The 19,726-nt window shown below is 34.2% G+C and overlaps 1 protein-coding gene across 3 annotated transcripts in view; it reads left to right on the forward strand.

Moving 5' to 3' along the window:
- SUGCT (succinyl-CoA:glutarate-CoA transferase) overlaps positions 1-19,726 on the forward strand; it is a 781,582-nt gene that overhangs the window by 87,438 nt on the left and 674,418 nt on the right. For all 3 annotated transcript variants that reach the window (XM_036863201.1, XM_036863202.1, XM_036863203.1), the window contains exon 8: positions 4,107-4,250. In XM_036863201.1, the coding sequence (XP_036719096.1) occupies positions 4,107-4,250 (144 nt within the window). The remainder of the gene's footprint in view (positions 1-4,106; positions 4,251-19,726) is intronic.

Below are 19,726 nucleotides of genomic sequence, written 5' to 3' on the forward strand. Positions count from 1 at the left end.
AAGTATGTGTCCTCCACCTTTGTTCTTCTTTTTCTAGATTGTTTTGGCTATTCTTTGTCCCTGGAATTTCCATATGAATTTTAGGATCAGATTTTATTTCTGCAAAAAAAGGCACCTAGGATTTCAAGAGGTGAAACTGTACAGAATCTGTAGATCAACTTGGGAGTATTGCAGTATTAACAATTTTAAGTCTTTTGAGTCATGACAATGGGATATCTTTCCATTTATTTAGATCTTCTTTAATTTCTTTCAACAATATTTTGTAGTTTTCAGAGTTTAAGTTTATACTTCTTTTGTTAAATTTATTCCTAAGTACTTTATTCTTCTTGATGCTATTGTAAATGAAATTGCTTCTTAATTTCATTTTTGGTTTATTTATTGTTATTGTGTAGAAATAAGATTGATTTTTGTATAATGCCTTGTATCTTGCAAACTTGCTAAACTCACTTATTAGTTCTAACAGTTTTTTTGGTGGATTTCTTAGGATTTTCTATATACAAAATTATGTCACCTGCAAATAAAGATAGTCTTATTTATTTCTTTCCAGCCTTTTATTTATTTTTCTTTCCTAATTACACTGGTTAAAACCTCCAGTATAATGTTTAATTGGAGTGATGAGAGCAGACATCCTTGTCTTGTTCCTAATGGGGCCAAACATTCAGTCTTTCACCTTTAACTATGAAGTTAGCTGTTTTTTTGTTTTTTTGTTTTTTCACATTTGCCCTTTATGAGATTGAAGAATTTCACTTCTATTCCTAGTGTGTTGGTGTTGAGTATTTTATCATGAAGTGTTTTGAGTTTTATCATATGCTTATGTTGATTGATATTAAAGTGTTAAACTAACCTTCCATTCCTGAGAAAAATCCTGATTTGTCCTGGTGTATAATCATTTTTATATGTTGCTGGATTCAATTTGTTAGTATTTTGTTGGGATTTTTTGGTGTGTGTTCGCATTCATCAGAGATGTTGGTCTATAGCTTTATTTTCTTTTGATGTTTTTGTGTGGCTTGACCTCAGTTTTTACTGGCCTTATAGAATGAGTTGAGAAGTGTTTCTTCTCTTCCAGGTTTCAGAAGTATTTGTAAAGAGGTGGAATTCACTAGCAAAGCTAAAAAAAGCTTTTTGTTGTTGTTGGAAGTTCAATTACTAATTCAATTTCTCTCGTTATATGTCTGTTCAGTTTTTCTATTTATTCTTTAGTCAGTTTCAGTAGTTTATGTCTTTTTAGGAATTTGTCCATTTCATCTAGATTATCAAAGTTGTTGGTATACAATTTTTCATTGTATTCCCATGTAATACTTTTTATTTCTGCAAGGTTGTTAGTGATGTTCCTTCTTTCATTCCTGATGTTAGTAATTTGAATGCTTCTCTTTTCTTTTTCCTGGACAGTTCAGTTAAAAGTTGGTCAGTTTTACTGATCTTTTCAAAGAGCCAACTTTTTGTTTTGTTGATTTTCTCTATTGGAATTCTATTCTGCATTTCATTATTTTTTGCTCCAATATGTATTTCCTTCCTTTTGCTTGCTTTGGGTTTAGTTTACTCTTCTTGTTTTCAGTGTCTTAAGGTGGAAGGCTAGGTAATTGATTTGAGATCTTTGTTCTTTTTTAATATAAGTATTTACAGTTCTAAATTTCTCTCAAATACTGCTTTAGCTGCATCCATAAATATTGGTATGTTGTGCCCCTATTTTCATTCATCTTGAGATATTTTCTAATTTCTTATATAATTTCCTCTGTTACTCATTGGTGTTTTGGGAGTACGTTGTTTACTGTCCACATATTTTTGAGTTTCTCAGGTATGCCCGTTATTGATTCTAATTTCATTTCATTGTGATCTGAGAACATGTTTTGTATGAACTCACTCATTTAAAATTTATCTTAGCTTGTTTTCTGGCCTAGGATATGGTCTGTCTTAGAGAATGTTCCATATGCACTTGAGAATGTGCATTTTATATCTATTAGGTATACTTAGTTTATGGTGTTGTTTAAATTTTTTACTTCTTTTCTGATCCTCTATCTAGTTGTGCTGCTCACTATTCATATTTCAGTATTGACATCCCTACTGTTATTCATGAAGGGTTTATTTCTCCCTCCACATCTGTCACTTTTGCTTTTTGTATTTTGGTGGTTCAATTTTGGGGTGCATGTATGCTTTTAATTGTTATATCTTCCTGATGCATTGACCCTTTTCCATTATAAAATCTCTCTCTTTTTCTCTAGAGCTTTTTTTGTTTACGTTTATTGGTCTGATGTTAGTATAGCCACTCCAGCATTCTTATGGCTGCTGTTTGCATGCTATATCCTTTCTCATGCTTTTATTTTCAGCCTATTTATATCTTTGAACCTAAAGTGTGTTAGCAAGCCTCTTTAAATTAGTATTTCACTAAACTTATTTGGCACAAATGGTCATTTTTAACAGTGACAATGTTGTCTCATATATGGATGACAATATTTATTTAATGTTCATACATATCATGCTATTATTCTGGATAATGTATTGATATTTTTAGAATATTGGGTATAGTCTCCGCTTTTCAGGAGATTTCAAATGTAATATAAAGGATTTATTATATGATTTGTTCCTACTGGTCTGAGAAGTATAGAAAACTTCTCAAGAAATGTGATTATATTAATATTATAGTAAGAAAGCAGATGATGTCTATAAACTTAAATTTGAACTTACCTCTCACTTTTAATACATTAAATAATCTTAAATCCAAATGACAGTATTAATTTTAAATTTATGGATTCATGCCACTACAAGTTTTGCCAATAATAATAGTTAGAAGGCCCTCAGAAGTTTCCAATATTTATGGCAGTATCTTCCTTGAAATTGTATTGAAAAGCAGGGACAAAAAGTTTAGTTGCTCTACAGTCTCACTTACTTGCTTTAAACAAATTTAGCTGTCTTGTACGATGATTAACATAGTTTATGTATGGGCCTCAGAAAAGGAAAAATTAGCTTCTGAAAATGACTGAACAACAGCTGGAATTAATGAATAAGGAAGTGAATGAATGAATATATAAACTAGGTGAAATATAGGTTTTTTAGGCATTATGTGCAATGAAAGACTTGGCAGAATTCAAGGTAGTGAAAAATAGGAACTATCTGATACAACAATGATTAATAATAATGTTGATGAAAAATTTGATAGCTAATTTTTATAGGGCACTTATTGTTTGCCTGGTACTGTTCTAATATCTTTACATATGGGTCAAGGATTGGATTGTCAATAAGACCGACATGAATCGGTATCAAGCTTTACTTGTAATTTTAAGGATTCAAGCAATCAAAAGGCACAGGAGAAGCAGAAGGAGCTCCTGGACATTGAGAGAGGCCCCCCCATGCCTTTCTTCTCACAATAACAAAATTCTCAACCCCAGAGCAGTAGATAAGATCTCAAATGGAGTACATGGGTTACCTCATATTACATGAAACTGATGGGCTATTGGAACATTTCCATTTTATACCCAGATAGTTGCATAGCTCATGCCTTATGCCCCATAAATCTATAGATGCTAGGTTTCTTTACCATAGTAATTCTAAAGCAGGAGTATCCTGCTAAAAGCCTTTTATAGATAAATACTGTCTGTTTGGTTTTTTTTATAAAGCAAATACCATTAGTGTATTTGCCAGTTATTAGCATGCTTATAAGGAGATTAGACCAGGTGTTCTGCCCTCTTCTTTCCTGGGAGAACCTCCTAACCCAACAAGAAAAAAAATACTTCTTTAACTCTTTCCTCTCCAACAGGTTAACTCATTTAAATTCAAATTCAATTATTTACTTTTTTTGGTATAAATAATGTAAAATATATTAAGAAGGAACTTCAGACATGTTTTTAAAAATCTTTTATTTCATTTGGTTTGGTTTAGTTTGGTTGGTAGGAGGTGGGTTCAGAAAAATAATAAACATACAACAAATGTAAATATATCCTTACCACCAACAGATATCCACAACAGCAATTTGTTGTATTTCTTATGTGTGTATGTGTGTGTGCACATGATATACAATTCTTTCTTTTATTTGACCTTAGGATATTTGTGAACTCATATGATGGTTTTAATTTTCAATTTCTCTGTTTTTCTCAACCTAACCCTCAAATCAGGATGGAGATCCAGTTCGTCCAGGAGTGGCCATGACTGATCTTGCCACTGGCCTTTATGCATATGGAGCCATTATGGCTGGATTGATACAAAGATATAAAACCGGAAAAGGACTGTTCATTGATTGTAACCTACTGTCATCCCAGGTACCAATCCAAATAACATTTTAGATAGTGGCATAAAAACATGTATCTGTGTTACAGTTTTTCATATCAAATCCTGTGGTCACATGTGCAAAAACAAAAAACAAAACAACAGAATTTCCCTCACCCCCCCAAAAAAACAAAACAACAACAGCAAAAGCTGTTCTGTTTTGGTGTCCCTGATATTGTCATATTAAAATAAATGGACCACGAAGATTTTGTTATAACGTAGACATTGCTGTTGAACCAGAATTTTAAAGACTGTTTTTATTAGAATAGGTCTATTACTGTTTTTGAGACAGGAGTACAGTTGTTTCTATTTCATTGTCATGTGAGCTCTGTAACTTCTTTTTACCAGAGTTTATTCATCTTTTTTGTGCTATGGACCCTTTGGGTGATCTGGTGAAGTCTGTGAACCTTTCCTCAGAATTATGTTTTTAAATGCATAGAATGAGATACTTAGGATTACAGAGAGATTACATTATTTCAATGTAAAAACCAATTTTGTGTTATAATAGTACATATGATGTTTTATTAATACATTAAAACAGGATATCTGTTAGTGGATTCAATAACTGTTGCAATTTTGAGGTAGTGTTGAGCATAAATGATGTTTTGAGATATCTGCAACTATAATGTAAGAAAATATGTAGAATATTTACTGGTGATCAGGTCATACTTAGGTACTGCTAATACTCCTGTGGTTTGTTGTCTACATTCATAATTGAAAAAAATGCTAAATTTTAGTTAGAGGTTGATGAAAATAAAGATATAATTTTTTTTTCCATTCAAGTTAATTACTTCCCAAAGTTCTTTCCATAAGCTCCAGATTAAGAACCCTTGGTTTAGATAGCTGTCAGTTATGTTATGCTAAATACTAAGCTGGTGGAATAAAAGGGTTAACTCACTCCCAGATTGACACTTTGCCTCCTTTTCACTGGATCAGACCTAGATGCTGTACCATATGTGGAAGTTGATTTTGAATAGGTAATTTTTCAAGGAGGGGAAAAAAAGAAAATATCTAACTTGTGCAAGGAGACATTTTACTGTGGGAAATATTACTTCATAGACATAGACCTCAGTTGGGAATTTCAGATTTAAATGGCATACATGGGAAAACAGTAATCTTGGAACTCTGCTTTGGAGATTTTTTTTTTTTAGACAAAATTAAGGTAGTGCATAGAAGTAAAACAACATTAATATGATTGAAGGTGAAATACTATTTATGAGTTTTCAACACTAGCTTTGAGTCACAGTCAGAGTTTTAATGGTTATAATAAAAGGGTGAAAGAACTCTCTCCAAATGCATGATCTCTCTTCTTAACAGAGAAGCAGATGTCAGGTCTGGGAAGAAGCTGAAAGTTTTTTCCTTCCTCCGCTAATTTTATAGCTGTAAGGAACCCGAGGTAGGTTAAGTGATTGGGTAAAATTGCACATCCAGTAAATATGGAAGCCGTGAAGATTTCATAGGTGCGTGACCTATGCAGTCACAGAAGGCACTAGGCTTAATTTAAATGCTCTGCTGTCACTGCCTTGAAATTCTTAATATTTTTTGAATGAGAGGCCCTACATTTTTCATTTTGCACTAGTACTTACAAATTATGTAGCTGGTCCTGTATTTGGGGCTCTGCTTAGGTCTTCAGATCTCTACCTAGACTGCTTTTCTTTTTTTTTTTTTTTTTTGTAGACTGCTTTTCTTATAATTTGTCAATGATGAATTAATTAGCTTTGGAAAAAAATTCTCTTGTAGAGTATTATAGAGTTGAATTCTCTTCTAGCACCTAACACAGTGATTCACAATCTGGAGGTGTGTGGTTCCATGGGGGTGGGCATGGAGGTGGGTGGAATCACTGGTAGGGCTGTTTCAAAGTGAGGGTACAGTAAATGCAAACTCATGCACACTTTGGGTGTGTGTCTATATTTGTTGTTCATGTTGCTCCGTGAGGCTGTAAATTCCATGTGTGCAGGAATAATGTTTGTTCTTGCTTATAGCGGTATCCTCAAAGCCCAGCCCAATATTTGTCAAATAGCAGGTCTAACAATCTTTGGAGATCAATCAGAGAATCACTGTTACCAATGGATATGCCTCATAACCCTTAAACTTGCTTAGGGAAAAATAGAAAAATGTAGAAAATCATCGACTTAGGATAAGTCCTTGATAAACAACTAATGATGAAATGATTTGCTTTTGCCAAACATGGTAGCAGTGATTTAACCTATTGTGCTGTAGCTAACCCGGTCAAAGGTAGCTAAAATTATTAGTGTATTTAAGGCTCATTAGCTACCTTTTTATAATTGACATACAACATTATATTAGTTTCAGGTGTAAACATAATGATCTGGTATTTGTGTGTATTGTAAAATGGTCACCTCAATAAGTCTAGTTAACATCCATCACCATATATAGTTACAAAAATTTTTTTTCTTGTGATAACTTTTAAGATCTACTCTTTTAGCAACTATCAAATATGTGAATAGTGTTACTAACTGTAGTCACCATGCTGTACATTACATCCCCATGACATTTATTTTATTATTGCAAGTTTATACCTTTTGACGCCCTTCACCCATTTTGGCCATTCCCTATCCCTCACCTCTGGCAACCACCAGTCTGTACTCTGTAGCTATGAATTTGGTATAGTTTTTAAATAAAAATTTCAAAAAATTTTAGATTTTATATATAAGTGAGATCACATGGTACTTGTCTTTCTCTGTCTGACTTATTTCACTTAGCATAATGCCCTCAAGATCCATCTATGTTGTCGCAGATGGCAAGATTTCCTTCTTTTTTATGAATGAATAATATTCCAGTGTATATACATACCACATTTTCTTTATCTCTCCATCCATTGATGGACAGTTACGTTGTTTCTATATCTTGGCCATTGTCATTAACTACCTTTTAACAATAAAAATCTGTTATGCCTTATTTTAGAGCTTTGCGCTTACACATCTACTATTTTATTTTGCTCTCATAATTATCATTGGAGGTACGTAGGTAGATCAGGTATTTCTATTCTCATTTTACTTATAAGAAAACTGAGGCTAAGAGAGGTTGACCTACTTGAGCAGCAGAGTCACAGCAAGACCTCTGGTTTCTGACATCCTGAATCATTCTCTTTCCCCTGCTTAATGAAGGAAAAGCTTTGACTTTGAGGGACTGGCAAGCTCCAGCTTTCTTGTGGTGAAGCTAAAGGGGAGAAGGCAAATTGAGTAAGAGGCAGGGGAAGCACACGAGCACTCAGTAATAAGGAAACACATAGGAAGACTGCCCCCACCTCCCAAAAGCATGCCAAGAGCTACAGTAAGAGAGTGCAACAAAGTGGGCTCTTCTGGGTCATTATCTAATCATGTTTAGATCCACTGAGTGAAAGCCATCATGGACTTTAACCTGATGGACAAGTGTTTTTGTTGAAATATGAGAATTTTGAGAAAAAATAGCGTTTGGAGTCATGGGATGACTGGATTTTTTGTTTCAGCTCTAGTCCACTGAGCATGAACTGTATCCCAGGCTCTGTGCTAGGTAGCTTGGGGTGGGAGGTGACACAGCTGTTCCGAGTTTACTAGTAGAAGCAGCCAAGTTGTATGGGAAAGTTGGAGGTGATATATAGTTCCCTGTGTTCCCTAACGGGGTTGCAGAATGTGGTTGGGCCTCATATATCACGCTTAGGAATCTGGATTTTAACTTTTTAAGGCTTCTGTTTATAATTTCTGTTAGGTGATGGTCTTTCAACCAAAGACTATGTCTCCTTGGATACTTGCTACAGTTGCCACATTCAGAATGACCTCTGAGCTGTGAACAGTGTTAGAGAGTTTCAAAGGGCAGTGGTACAGGTAATAATTTATGCTGAAGCCTTCCTGAAGTGCAACACAATGGGTGATAAGAGCCTTTCCATTCTCTGAACCCACTACAGCCTAAGCTCTGTTCTTCTTTGATTCTTTGCCTCTGCCCTGTTCTTTGGCTCTGGACTCTCTCTTTTCTTCTCATGCGTGCTTCTCTAGCCTTGGGCATCTCTTTTCTCTGTCTTTTTTTTTTGCTTGTCTTTCTTTCCTTTCCTGTTTTCATTCCTATTCTGTGCTTTCTGCCTTTCTTCTGGTCTCTCCCCTTTTCTCCATTCTTCATTGTGAAGAGCTAAAGTTTTAACAATTCTTATTCCAGATCTTACATCCTTCCACTGTACCACCCAGGAAAGTTTCTGAATTTTTCAGTAGTTCCCATGGAAGAAAAAGGAAGTGCCCTTTCCTAGAAGTCCCAGAACACAAGACTGTGACTGTTGAGTGACTGGGTTAAGTGAACTATTTCTGAACCAATTAATGAGACCTGAAAGATAAAGTATATTGATTGGCTTAAGCCATTCCTGATACAAGGGACAGGGTTAACTCCACCCAAACCACATGGCTTTGACTGGGGAGAGGTGATTTCCTTGAAGAATGGTGGAGTTATTTTTTGGCCAGAGGAAGGGGAAAAGGATGATGGGGAGCCAATCAACAAATGTTCACTATACTAACATGCTGGGTTGTTTTGAAGTTCTAGTGCAACAAAGGATATGGCAAATTCTTTGTCTATTAGAAAGTATTCTACTGATGAGTAGCATTAATTTTATTAGGTTATTGAAGAAATATTTCACAATGTTAGAAATATGCTGAGATTAAAAAGATGGTTATTGACATGATTTTATCATAATTATTATAACTTTTCATATTAGAGAAATTTTGACTAACTTCACTTAGTTTGTCAACTTAAGATAACATTTGTAGATTTTAGATCTAAAAACCAAACCACAAAATGATTAAAATCTGCTTTATGTAAATGGGAAGTGCTATTTCTAGATACTTTTCAAAGTAACGTAATAGGAAACTTCACCTTTTAAAAAATGTATTCATTTTCTTTTTTTTTATATAAATGTTCACTTGCATTAAGCAGATAACATTTGAACTTAATTTCAGCTGCCTGGAAAATGACTGCCGTTTCATGCAGTGGTAAAAAACATAGTTTTTACTCATTTTGATTGCATTGCATAGGATGACCAATGAATGATTATAACATTCAGTATCAGTTGCTAAAAATGAAATTTTTTACCCCCTCTCTTAGAAGTGATGTAATGTACAATAGACAAATTGCACTTGATTTGAATAGTAGCTAATAATTAACTCAGAAATGATTGCCTCAACCACAACAAAACCATTTCACCGTAGAGACATGACAGTTGTCAGGATGTGGTTTGTAGTGGGCACCAAGTTTTTTGTAGTTTCAAGGCTATAAACTTTTAACCCTTGTCATAAAATTCTTTGATTTTTTTTTCTTAGTCTTAATATGATTTAAAGTTGTCAACTGAAGATTGTCTGATGTCAGCATCTAAACAGTATTCTTTACATGATATTGGTAAATAACAAGGAAGTGGGTTTGGATGTGGTTCCAGTTTTTCTGTTGCTCGTGTTCTTCTGTTGTGGCTTACAGAAATATCTTTTGAAAGTTTTAATATCCTTCCTGTACTTAATTGCAACCAGGCTCCCCTAATTACTACTACAATGAGTTAGGTTTTTTTAGCACCAAACTTCTATAATTATTTTCACATATAGAATGTTTCGGCATTTTTTATTTCACCTTTTTTTCCTTGTTTGTAGATTGTTCATATTTAGGCTAGATGAGATTTTAACTCATTATTATAGCACAGTTTTATGGATAAACTTTTGAATTCAAACAAGTATAATAATCTGATACTTTTGTGTCTTTAGATACACCTGTGTTTTTGCTTTTCCTATTTAATCTATACCTTTAACAATTTATTGAGGTATATTTTACATATCATAAAATTCATCCTATTTCAGGGGTGACAGTTTAACAGTCTTTAGTGAATTTAGTGAATTTTGCAACCATCACCATAAATCAGATTTTGAAATGAATACTTTATAGTCACCTCTGGTCTGGGTCTTACCCATGAGGCTAGAATGCACCAGTTTTGACTGGGGAGGGATGTAAGGCTGGGCTGACTCAGAAGAATTTAAGGGCTATTAAGATTTCTGTGGGCCCTAGAAAATTTTGCCTTTATGGGTCCTTTCCTCCATAAAAATGTTAAGAATTATATTTATAACTGCATTTGTATAAAGATGAATATAACTAATTATTGTGTGTTTACTGGTATTACATATTCATTTTTTTCTTCTGATTTTAAAATAAATTAAAATTAAAACATTTTTGTGTACCCCTAAAGTATTGTGGGCCTTAGGCACTCTACCTAATTAATAAGTCAGCTCCGGAAGAATTACCTTGAGAACAGTCTCAAATGTCCCTATCTGTGAGGAAAGACAATCCTGTATACAGGAAGGAAGTGGAGGCTGAAAGTTGAGATTATCCTGAAGGGTAAATAGAGGGTGGAAAGATGGAGAAGCAGCAGTCTGTGACCAAAGAAGTTGAGAGACTGGAGTAGGGAGAGGAAAAAAAAAAAAAGGATAATATCAGAAAGTTGAAGAAATCTGGCAACTACAAATTTGCATTTGAATTTCCCTGAGGAGCCTAATGCATTCCTGTCTTGAAGGCTCATGCCAGCCTGACAGTCTTTAGTTACTTGTGTCCAATTTTTAATCCTCTTCTAACTTCAGTTCTTTAATTCTCTAAGGCCTCCCACTGCTCTATCAATTTAATTTCAGGGGATATATGAATATTAACATTTAACTAATATTAAGATGAGTAAGTAGGTAGATAAAGACACACACAAAAAAAGAAAAATCAGATGACTTCCAAAGAAAACTGCAAAGATTTTAGATAATCTATTATTTTCTGTTATTATTTTATACTATTGGTTGGATTGAATACAAGTTGACTGCATTACAAAACACAGTTCACTATTTTTTTTTAAAGAAGATTCAGCAAAATATAAGTGTATTGAGAGGATGCTCTGGTTTTATATAACTGAAATCTTTAGTTATATTCGTGGACATGTGATACTTTTATATGACATGAGCCATAATGAGGGAAACCAGGGCTTTTAACTTGTAATAATTGATAATTACTAGTGGGAGAATATCTTAAAGGAGAACAGAATAAAACCAGAAGACAAATTTCATTGTGATCTGATTTAATTCTCATTAGATACTTTAAAACAATTTGGTGCTTTCAAAATGTTCTGAAAAATAGAAACATAATTAAGATAAAGATATAAAAGAAATAGGAGGAGAAAGAGCCATTGGTGTTGACGGATATTCCTCCAATTTAGATTTTGTCTTTGAAGGATCTTGTAGAATAGTGAACTCAATTGACTGTTCCTAAAGGTGGGTTTAACAGTCTTAGAATCACCTCTGTTCTCTATTACTAGAGTAGAACAATTTGTTTTTGTTGCTAAGTTAATCACTTCCACCTTCATCTTGGTACTTTCTAGGGTCAGAAGATTTTATGTAGAATAAAATGTAGTAATTACATCCTTCTATATTTGCTAATTAATGGTGACTCTTTACCTGTCCTAAGTTATGGACCAACTGATTCCCAGTGGAATCTATTTGGCCCCAACTATTATGTCATCATTGCAGCTAAAGGATAAGTAAACCACTGGCAGAAAGCATAGTGACTGAGATTTAATTTCCAGGGAAATCACTTTGGTTCTTCACAGAATGTGTATGAGGCATAATGCCGAATAATTTTTTAATTTTTTCGTAGCCTAGAGTCATTATATACCACCAAGGTAAAATAAGATCTTGATTAGCTGAAGTGCTTAGAAATTTTGATATTCTGGTTGATTTCATTTTCTAGTTAATTGAGGGCTAAAAGGAAACTGCTTTGGTTTCATCCATTTTTATAGAAAATCTTCTAAAATGCTTAGTTTACTTTTCCATTATGGTAAATGCCATATACTAAATATATTTTCACTTTAAAGTTATGATTTTGGTCTCTATTTTTTAAACCTATTGATACTCACTTTAGGGACTAAGAAATTAAGTTGAATCTGCACTCACGGAATTCATCCATCATCCATCCATTATCCATCTTTCCATCCATCCACACTTGTTTCTTATGCCAGATTATACAATAAATGATAAACAAGGCAGCAAGTTTCCTGCCCCATGGAATTTACATTGTAGTTGTATATACAGACAATAAACAAGTAATAGTGATAAATTTGCATAAGGATATGCAACAGTTTCATAAAGATAGCAGGGACACTTCTGTTAACCAGGGCAAGATGTTCCAGATGGAGAGAACAGTTAATGCAAAAGCCTGAAGCAGGACAAAACTTGGCATGCTCTAGGCACTGACAAAAAGCCCAATGAAAGACATTCCTTAGAAGTTGACATTAGCAGTAAATCTGGCCATTTATTAATACTCATCTGAAGAACAAACATGAGATGTGACATTTAATTTAAATAATAATCCAATATTCTATGACTAGTAGGCCTGTTAGAAGTTAGAAGTCAGTTAGAGGACTGCTCTTTTTTGTGGGGAGCGAATTTATTGGCAGGGTTCTAGATCAAGCCTGTAGAGCAAAAGTTGAGTTCTGGTTCCGTTTTTGTAGAATGATAGTAGAAGCAACACAGAATGGCAAACAGTGTTAGTCTTTTCTGCCTCTTGGTCTGACTGGAGACTGGTATTGAGAAGGTTGAGACAGTTTCTGGAAAAGGAGTGCTGTGATTATTAACAATAATAATATAAAGGTGCAACATTGGGAGAGTGCTATGAACTTGCTGACCTTGGAGTAGATGCTGTATTGTATAGGCTGTTTATATTCTCCAAAGTTGAATCATTGAGAGTGACTTTAAAAACATAATAAAACTTAGGTAACATTTACTTTATACTAAACACAGTTCTAAGCACATTGCATATATTAACTGATTTATTTCCCCAACAGTTTTATTATTCCCATTTTACTGAGGAGGAAGCAGAGGCGTAGAATAACACTGTAACTTGCCCTATGTCACACAGCCAGTAAATAGCAGAGTTGGGACCTGAACTCAGTCTGGATCCAGAGACTGTATTATACTTATCCTTAAGGGTATAAGGCGCTGCCAGTATTCATTCATTCATTTATTTATTCACTTAAATGTTTATTGAGTGCCCAGTGCCAAGCATGCTGTTATTCCTGGCAGTGTTATGGTGAATAAGGATGACTGGGGAATATGTTTTAGCTTTTAAGAAGAGTATACAAATATAACAAATCTTGTCTTATCTTTTGGGAGAATGATTTTGATAAGTAATGTGGTCAGCACTGAGCAATAGAGCTTAACATAATGACTGTATGGTGCTCTGTATCTTGCAACCTTGCTGGGCTTGTGTTTTTAGTTCTAAGAATATTTTAGTGGTTACTATAGGATTTTCTATATACAAGGTCATGTCATCTGTGAATAGAGATAGTTTTTCTTCTTTCTTTCCAGCATGAACACCTTTCATTTCTTTTTCTTGCCTCATTGCCCTGGATAGAAAGAACCCAAGTACAATGTTGAATAGAAGTGGCAAGAACAGACATCCTTTTCTTTTTCCTGATTTCAGGGCAAAAAATTCAGTTTTTCACCACTAGTATTATGAAAGGGTGTTGGATTTTGGCAGATGCTATTTCTGCAACTATTGAGATCATTAATTGGTTTGTGTCACTTATCCTATTAATGTTATTTGATTATTGATTAATTAACATTGATTAAACAATTGATATTGATTTTTGTATATTGAACCAATTTTGTAATCCTTGGAAAAAATCTCACTTGGTTATGCTTTATAATTCTTGGTAAAGTTGCTATATTTAGTTTGCTTGTATATTGCTAAGAATTTTGGGGTCTGTATTCAAAAAGGAGAATTACTCCATAATTTTCTTTTTTTGTGATGGTTTTCTTGGCTTTTGGTATCAGAAAGATACCTCATAGAATGAGTTGTTTTCTCCTTTTCTAGTTTTTGGAAGAACTGGTGAAGAATTGGTACTAATTCTTTAATTATTTGGTAGAATTCACCAATGAAGCTAAAAAAGTCTGGGCTGCTGCTTTTTTTGTTAAGTTTTATGATTATTAATTCAATCTTTCTACTTGTTATATGTCTATTCAGTTTTTCTATTTATTATTTAGTCAGTTTCAGTAATTTTTATCTTTGTAGGAATTTATCCATTTCATTTAGGTTATTTAATTTATTGGCATATGATTGTTCATAGTATTCTCATATAATCCTTTCTATTTCTGTAAGGTCAGTACAAATATTCCCTCTTTTATTCATGATTTTAGTAAATGAGTCTTCTTTATTTTTTTCTTGGTGACTCTAGCTTAATGTTTGTTAATTTTGTTGATCTTTCCAACAAACCAACTTTGGATTTCATTGGTTTTTCTCTATTGGTTTCCTATACTCTATATTTCATTTATTCCACTTTCATCTTTAATAGTTCCTTCCTTTTGCTAGTTTTAGGTTTAGTTTGCTTTTCTTTTTGTAGTATCTTAAGGAGGAGTGTTAGGTTATTGATTTGAGGTCTTTTTCTTTTTTAATATAGGTGTTTTCAGTTATAAATTTCCCTCTAAGAACGGTTTTAGCTTCATCTCATAAGTTATGGTATGTTGTGTTTTGTTTCAGTCATCTCAAGTCACTTTCTAATTTCCTTTGAGATTTTTTCTTTGATCCACTGGTTTTTAGGAATGTGTTGTTTAATTTCCACCTGTTTGTGAATTTCCCAAATACCCTTCTATTTTTAATTTCTTGCTTCATTCCATTGTAGTTGGAGAACACTCATTATGTAGTTTCAGTCCTTTTACATTTACTGAGGCTTGTTTTTGGTCTATCTTGGAGGATGGTCCAGGTGTGCTAGAGAAGAATGTGTATTCTGCTGATGTTGTGGAGTGTTATATAGATGTTTTTTTGGTCTAGTTGGTATATATGGTAAAGTTTTGTGTAACATTTGAGGAGCTGTCAAATTTTTTCTAAAACAGCTTCACTATTTTACAATCCCACCAGCAATTTATTAGGTTTACAGTTTTTTCACATTCCTGTCAACACTTGCTATTCCCCATGATTTTTACTTTAGCTATTATAGTGGGTCTGAAGTGGCTTTGATTTGCATTTTTGCATTTCAAGTCTTCTATTTCTTGGTTGATTTTCTGCCTAGTTGCTATATCTGTTATTGAAAACGGTATATTTAAGTTTCCATCTCTTATTGTTGGATTGTTTCTTGCTTCCTTCAATTCTGTCAGTTTTGCTTCATGTTTTTGGTGCTCTGCTGTTAGGTACATATATGTTTATAATTGTTATGTCTTACTGATAATTGGACCACTTTATTATTATAAAATGTACTATTATTATAATATAATTATTATATATTATTATATAATTATTATTATAACTATTATTATAATTATATAAATGTATTATAAATGTATAAAATGTTATTTGCTTCTAGTAACAATTTTTGCCTCAAAGTCTATTTTTTCTGATATTCTCAATCTGTTTTTGGTTACCATTTTTATGATATATTATTTACTAGGGCTGCCATAACAAAGTTCCATAGACTGGGTGTCTTAAGCAACAGGGATTTATTTTCTCACAGTTCTGGAGCGTTGAACTCTAAGAACTTTAAGGTCAAGGTGCTGTCAGGGTTAACTTCTTCTGAGGGCCATGAGGGAAGGAACTGTTCCAGGCCTCTCTCCTTGGCTTGTCAATGGCTATCATTCCCTGTGTTTTCACATCATCTTCCTTCTGTATATATCTGAACCCAAATTTTCTCTTCTTGTAAAGACATCAGTCATACCGGATTAGGGCATATCCTAGTGATGTCATTTTAACTTAATTACATCTTGAAAGACCCTATCTCCAAATTTTGGCGCATTCTGAGATGCTGTGTTTAGGACTTCAACATACGGATTTTGGGAGAGACACAATTCAGCCCATTACACATGGTATATTTTTTTCATATTTTTACTTTTGATCTCTTTGTGTCTTTGAATCTAAAATATGGCTTTTATAGACAGAATATAGTTGGATCAATTTTTATAACATATTCTGCCAATCTCTGCTTTTTTTCTTTGCCATTTTGCTATTGTTTTCTACATCCTGTGTCTTTTATATTTCTCTGTCCCTCCATTAATGCCTTTTTATTGTTAAATAGTTATTTTCTAGTGCACTATTTTAATTCCCATTGCATGTGTATGTGTGCACATGTGCACGTGCGCCCACACGTATTTTCCGTATTTTCTTAGTGTTGCCCTGGGAGTTACAATTAACATTTTAATCTAAAGCAGTCTAGTTTAGATTAATACCAGCATCATTTGAACAGCATGTAAAAGCTTTGCTTTGTTATGGTATAGCTTTGTTCCCTCCCTCCTTCTTTGTGCTATTATTGTCATACAAATTACGTCTTTATACATTGTATGCCCATCAACACAGGTTTACCACTATAGCTCTATTCAGTTCTTTTAAAAATCAGGTAGGAGAAGAAAATATTTATAAACAAAATACATTTATACTGTCTTTTATACTTACTTATTTTAGTTAGTTTTACTGCTGCTCTTTATTTCTTTGTGTGGATTTGTGTTACCGTCTAGTGTTTTTTGTTTTTGTTTTTCATTTCAGCCCTTTGGTATTTCTCGTTGGGCAGGTTTGCTTGCAACAAATCCTTCCTTTTTTGTTTATCTAGGAATGTCTTAATTTCATCTTTATTTTTGAAGAATAGTTTTGCCAGGTATAGAATTCTTGGTTGACGTTCTTCCACCCATCCCCTAGCATTTTGTATATGTTATTCCACTGCTGACTGGCATCTATGATTTTTTGTGAGAATTAAGGTGCTAATCTATTGAGGATCTGTTGAGTGTGATGAGTTGCTTCTCTTTTTCTACTTTCAAGATTGTCTCTGTCATGGGGAGGGGGAAGGGTAAGCTGGGACGAAGTGAGAGAGTGGCATGGACATATATACACTACCAAATGTAAAATAGATAGCTAGTGGGAAGCAGCTGCATCGCACAGGGAGATCAGCTCAGTGCTTTGTGACCACCTAGAGGGGTGGGATAGGGAGGGTGGGAGGGAGACGCAAGAGGGAGGAGATATGGGGATATATGTATATGTATAGCTAATTCACTTTGTTATAAAGCAGAAACTAACACAACATTGTAAAGCAATTCTACTCCAATAAAGATGTTAAAAAAAAAAAAAGTTAACTAACAATTAATTAAAAAAAAAAAAAAAAGACTCCGTGCTCCCAATGCAGGGGGCCTGGGTTTGATCCCTGGTCAGGGAACTAGATCCCACATGCTGCAACTAAAGATCCCGCATGCCGCAACGAAAATCCTGCACGTGGCAACAAAGAACTCTCGTGCTGCAACTAAGACCCAGCACAGCCAAATAAATAAATAAATAAATAAATATTAAAAAAAATAAAGTCTTTATTAGGTACAACACTGGGCTTTCTCAGAGACAGTTTCTATTGTCTGCCTTTTTTTCCCCCTATGAATGGTCATACTTTCCTGTTTCTTTGCATGTTTCATAATTTTTTTGTGTGTGGTTGGAAACTGGATATTTTAAATAATAGAGTGTTGAAACTTTGGAGTTCAGATTTCTCCCATGCTCAAGGGTTCGTTGTTGTTGCTATTCATGGTTGTTTTTTTGTTTAGTGACTTTTGTGAATGAATTTTATAAAGTCTTTATTCTTTGTCTTTTGAAGCCACTGTGTTCAGTTAGCTTAGTGGTCAGCTGATGATTAGGCATAGAATTTCTTAACTGCCTTGAACGAATGTATCTCCTCACCTTTGCTGAGACACTCTGTGTGTTGGGACAGAGTCTACAACTCTTCTTTCACTCATGCTTGTGCAGAACCTCAAGGTCGGGTATAAGTAAAATATTAGGCCTTCTTGGGTCGTTCTTGTGCATGCACACAGCTCTGCACATGCATGTGGCCTTCTAGATTCCCAGGAATATGTTGGAGCTAACCAATATTCCCTGTGGACATCTCTTTACCCAGTGTTTCCTTTTCAGTTTTTGGCTAGCCTCTTGTTTGCTCCAGTTGGTATTTCCACCTCAGCCAGCTAATTCACCACCTTAGCAGGTGGAAGTGGCTATAGAAAGTTTGGGTTTTATTTATTTATTTTGAATTTTATTTTATTTCATTTTTTATACAGCAAGTTCTTATTAGTTATCTATTTTATACATATTAGTGTATATATGTCAATCTCAGTCCCCCAATTCATCCCACCGTCGCCCCCTTCCCCCCTTGGTGTCCATACATTTGTTCTCTACATCTGTGTGTTTATTTCTGCCTTGCAAACCAGTTCATCTGTACCATTTTTCTAGATTCCACATATATGCATTAATATATGATATTTGGTATTCTCTTTCTGACTTATTTCACTCTGTATGACATTCTGTAGGTCCATCCACGTCTCTATAAATGACCCAATTTTGTTCCTTTTAATGGCTGAGTAATATTCTATTGTATATATGTACCACATCTTCTTTATCCATTCATCTGTCGATGCGCATTTAGGTTGCTTCCATGACCTGGCTATTGTAAATAGTGCTGCAATAAACATTGGGGTGCATGTGTCTTTTTGAATTATGGTTTTCTCAGTGTATATGCCCAGTAGTGGGATTGCTGGGTCGTATGGTAGTTCTATTTTTAGTTTTTTAAGGAACCTCCATACTGTTCTCCATAGTGGCTGTATCAATTTTCATTCCCACCAACAGTGCAAGAGGGTTCCCTTTTTTCCACACCCTCTCCAGAATTTATTGTTTGTAGAGTTTTTGATGATGGCCATTCTGACCAGTGTGAGGTGATACCTCATTGTGGTTTTGATTTGCATTTCTCTGATAATTAGTGATGTTGAGCAGCTTTTCATGTGCCTCTTGGCCATCTGTATGCCTTCTTTGGAGAAATGTCTATTTAGGTCTTCTGCCCATTTTTTGATTGGGTTTTTTTTTTTTTAATATTGAACTCCATGAGCTATTTATATATTTTGGAGATTAATCCTTTGTCAGTTGCTTCGTTTGCAAATATTTTCTCCCATTCTGAGAGTTGTCTTTTTGTCTTGTTTATGGTTTCCTTTGCTGTGCAAAAGCTTTTAAGTTTCATTAGGTCCCATTTGTTTATTTTTGAGGTGGGTCAAAAAATATCTTGCTGTGATTTATGCCAAAGAGTGTTCTGCCTATGTTTTCCTCTAAGAGTTTTATCGTGTCCAGCCTTACATTTAGGTCTTTAATCCATTTTGAGTTTATTTTTGTATATGGTGTTAGTGAGTGTTCTGATTTCATTCTATTACATGTAGCTGTCCAGTTTTCCCAGCACCACTTATTGAAGAGGCTATCTTTTCTCCATTGTATATTCTTGCCTCCTTTATCAAAAATAAGGTGACCATATGTGCATGGGTTTATCTCTGGGCTTTCTATCCTGTTCCATTGATCTATATTTCTGTTTTTGTGCCAGTACCGTATTGTCTTGATTACTGTAGCTTTGTAGTATAGTCTGAAGTCAGGGAGTCTGATTCCTCCAGCCCTTGTTTTTTTCCATCCAGATTACTTTGGCTATTCGAGGTCTTTTGTGTCT

This window comes from Balaenoptera musculus, chromosome 9 (assembly GCF_009873245.2).
Source record: "Balaenoptera musculus isolate JJ_BM4_2016_0621 chromosome 9, mBalMus1.pri.v3, whole genome shotgun sequence".
NCBI classification, from domain to species: Eukaryota; Metazoa; Chordata; class Mammalia; order Artiodactyla; family Balaenopteridae; genus Balaenoptera; species Balaenoptera musculus.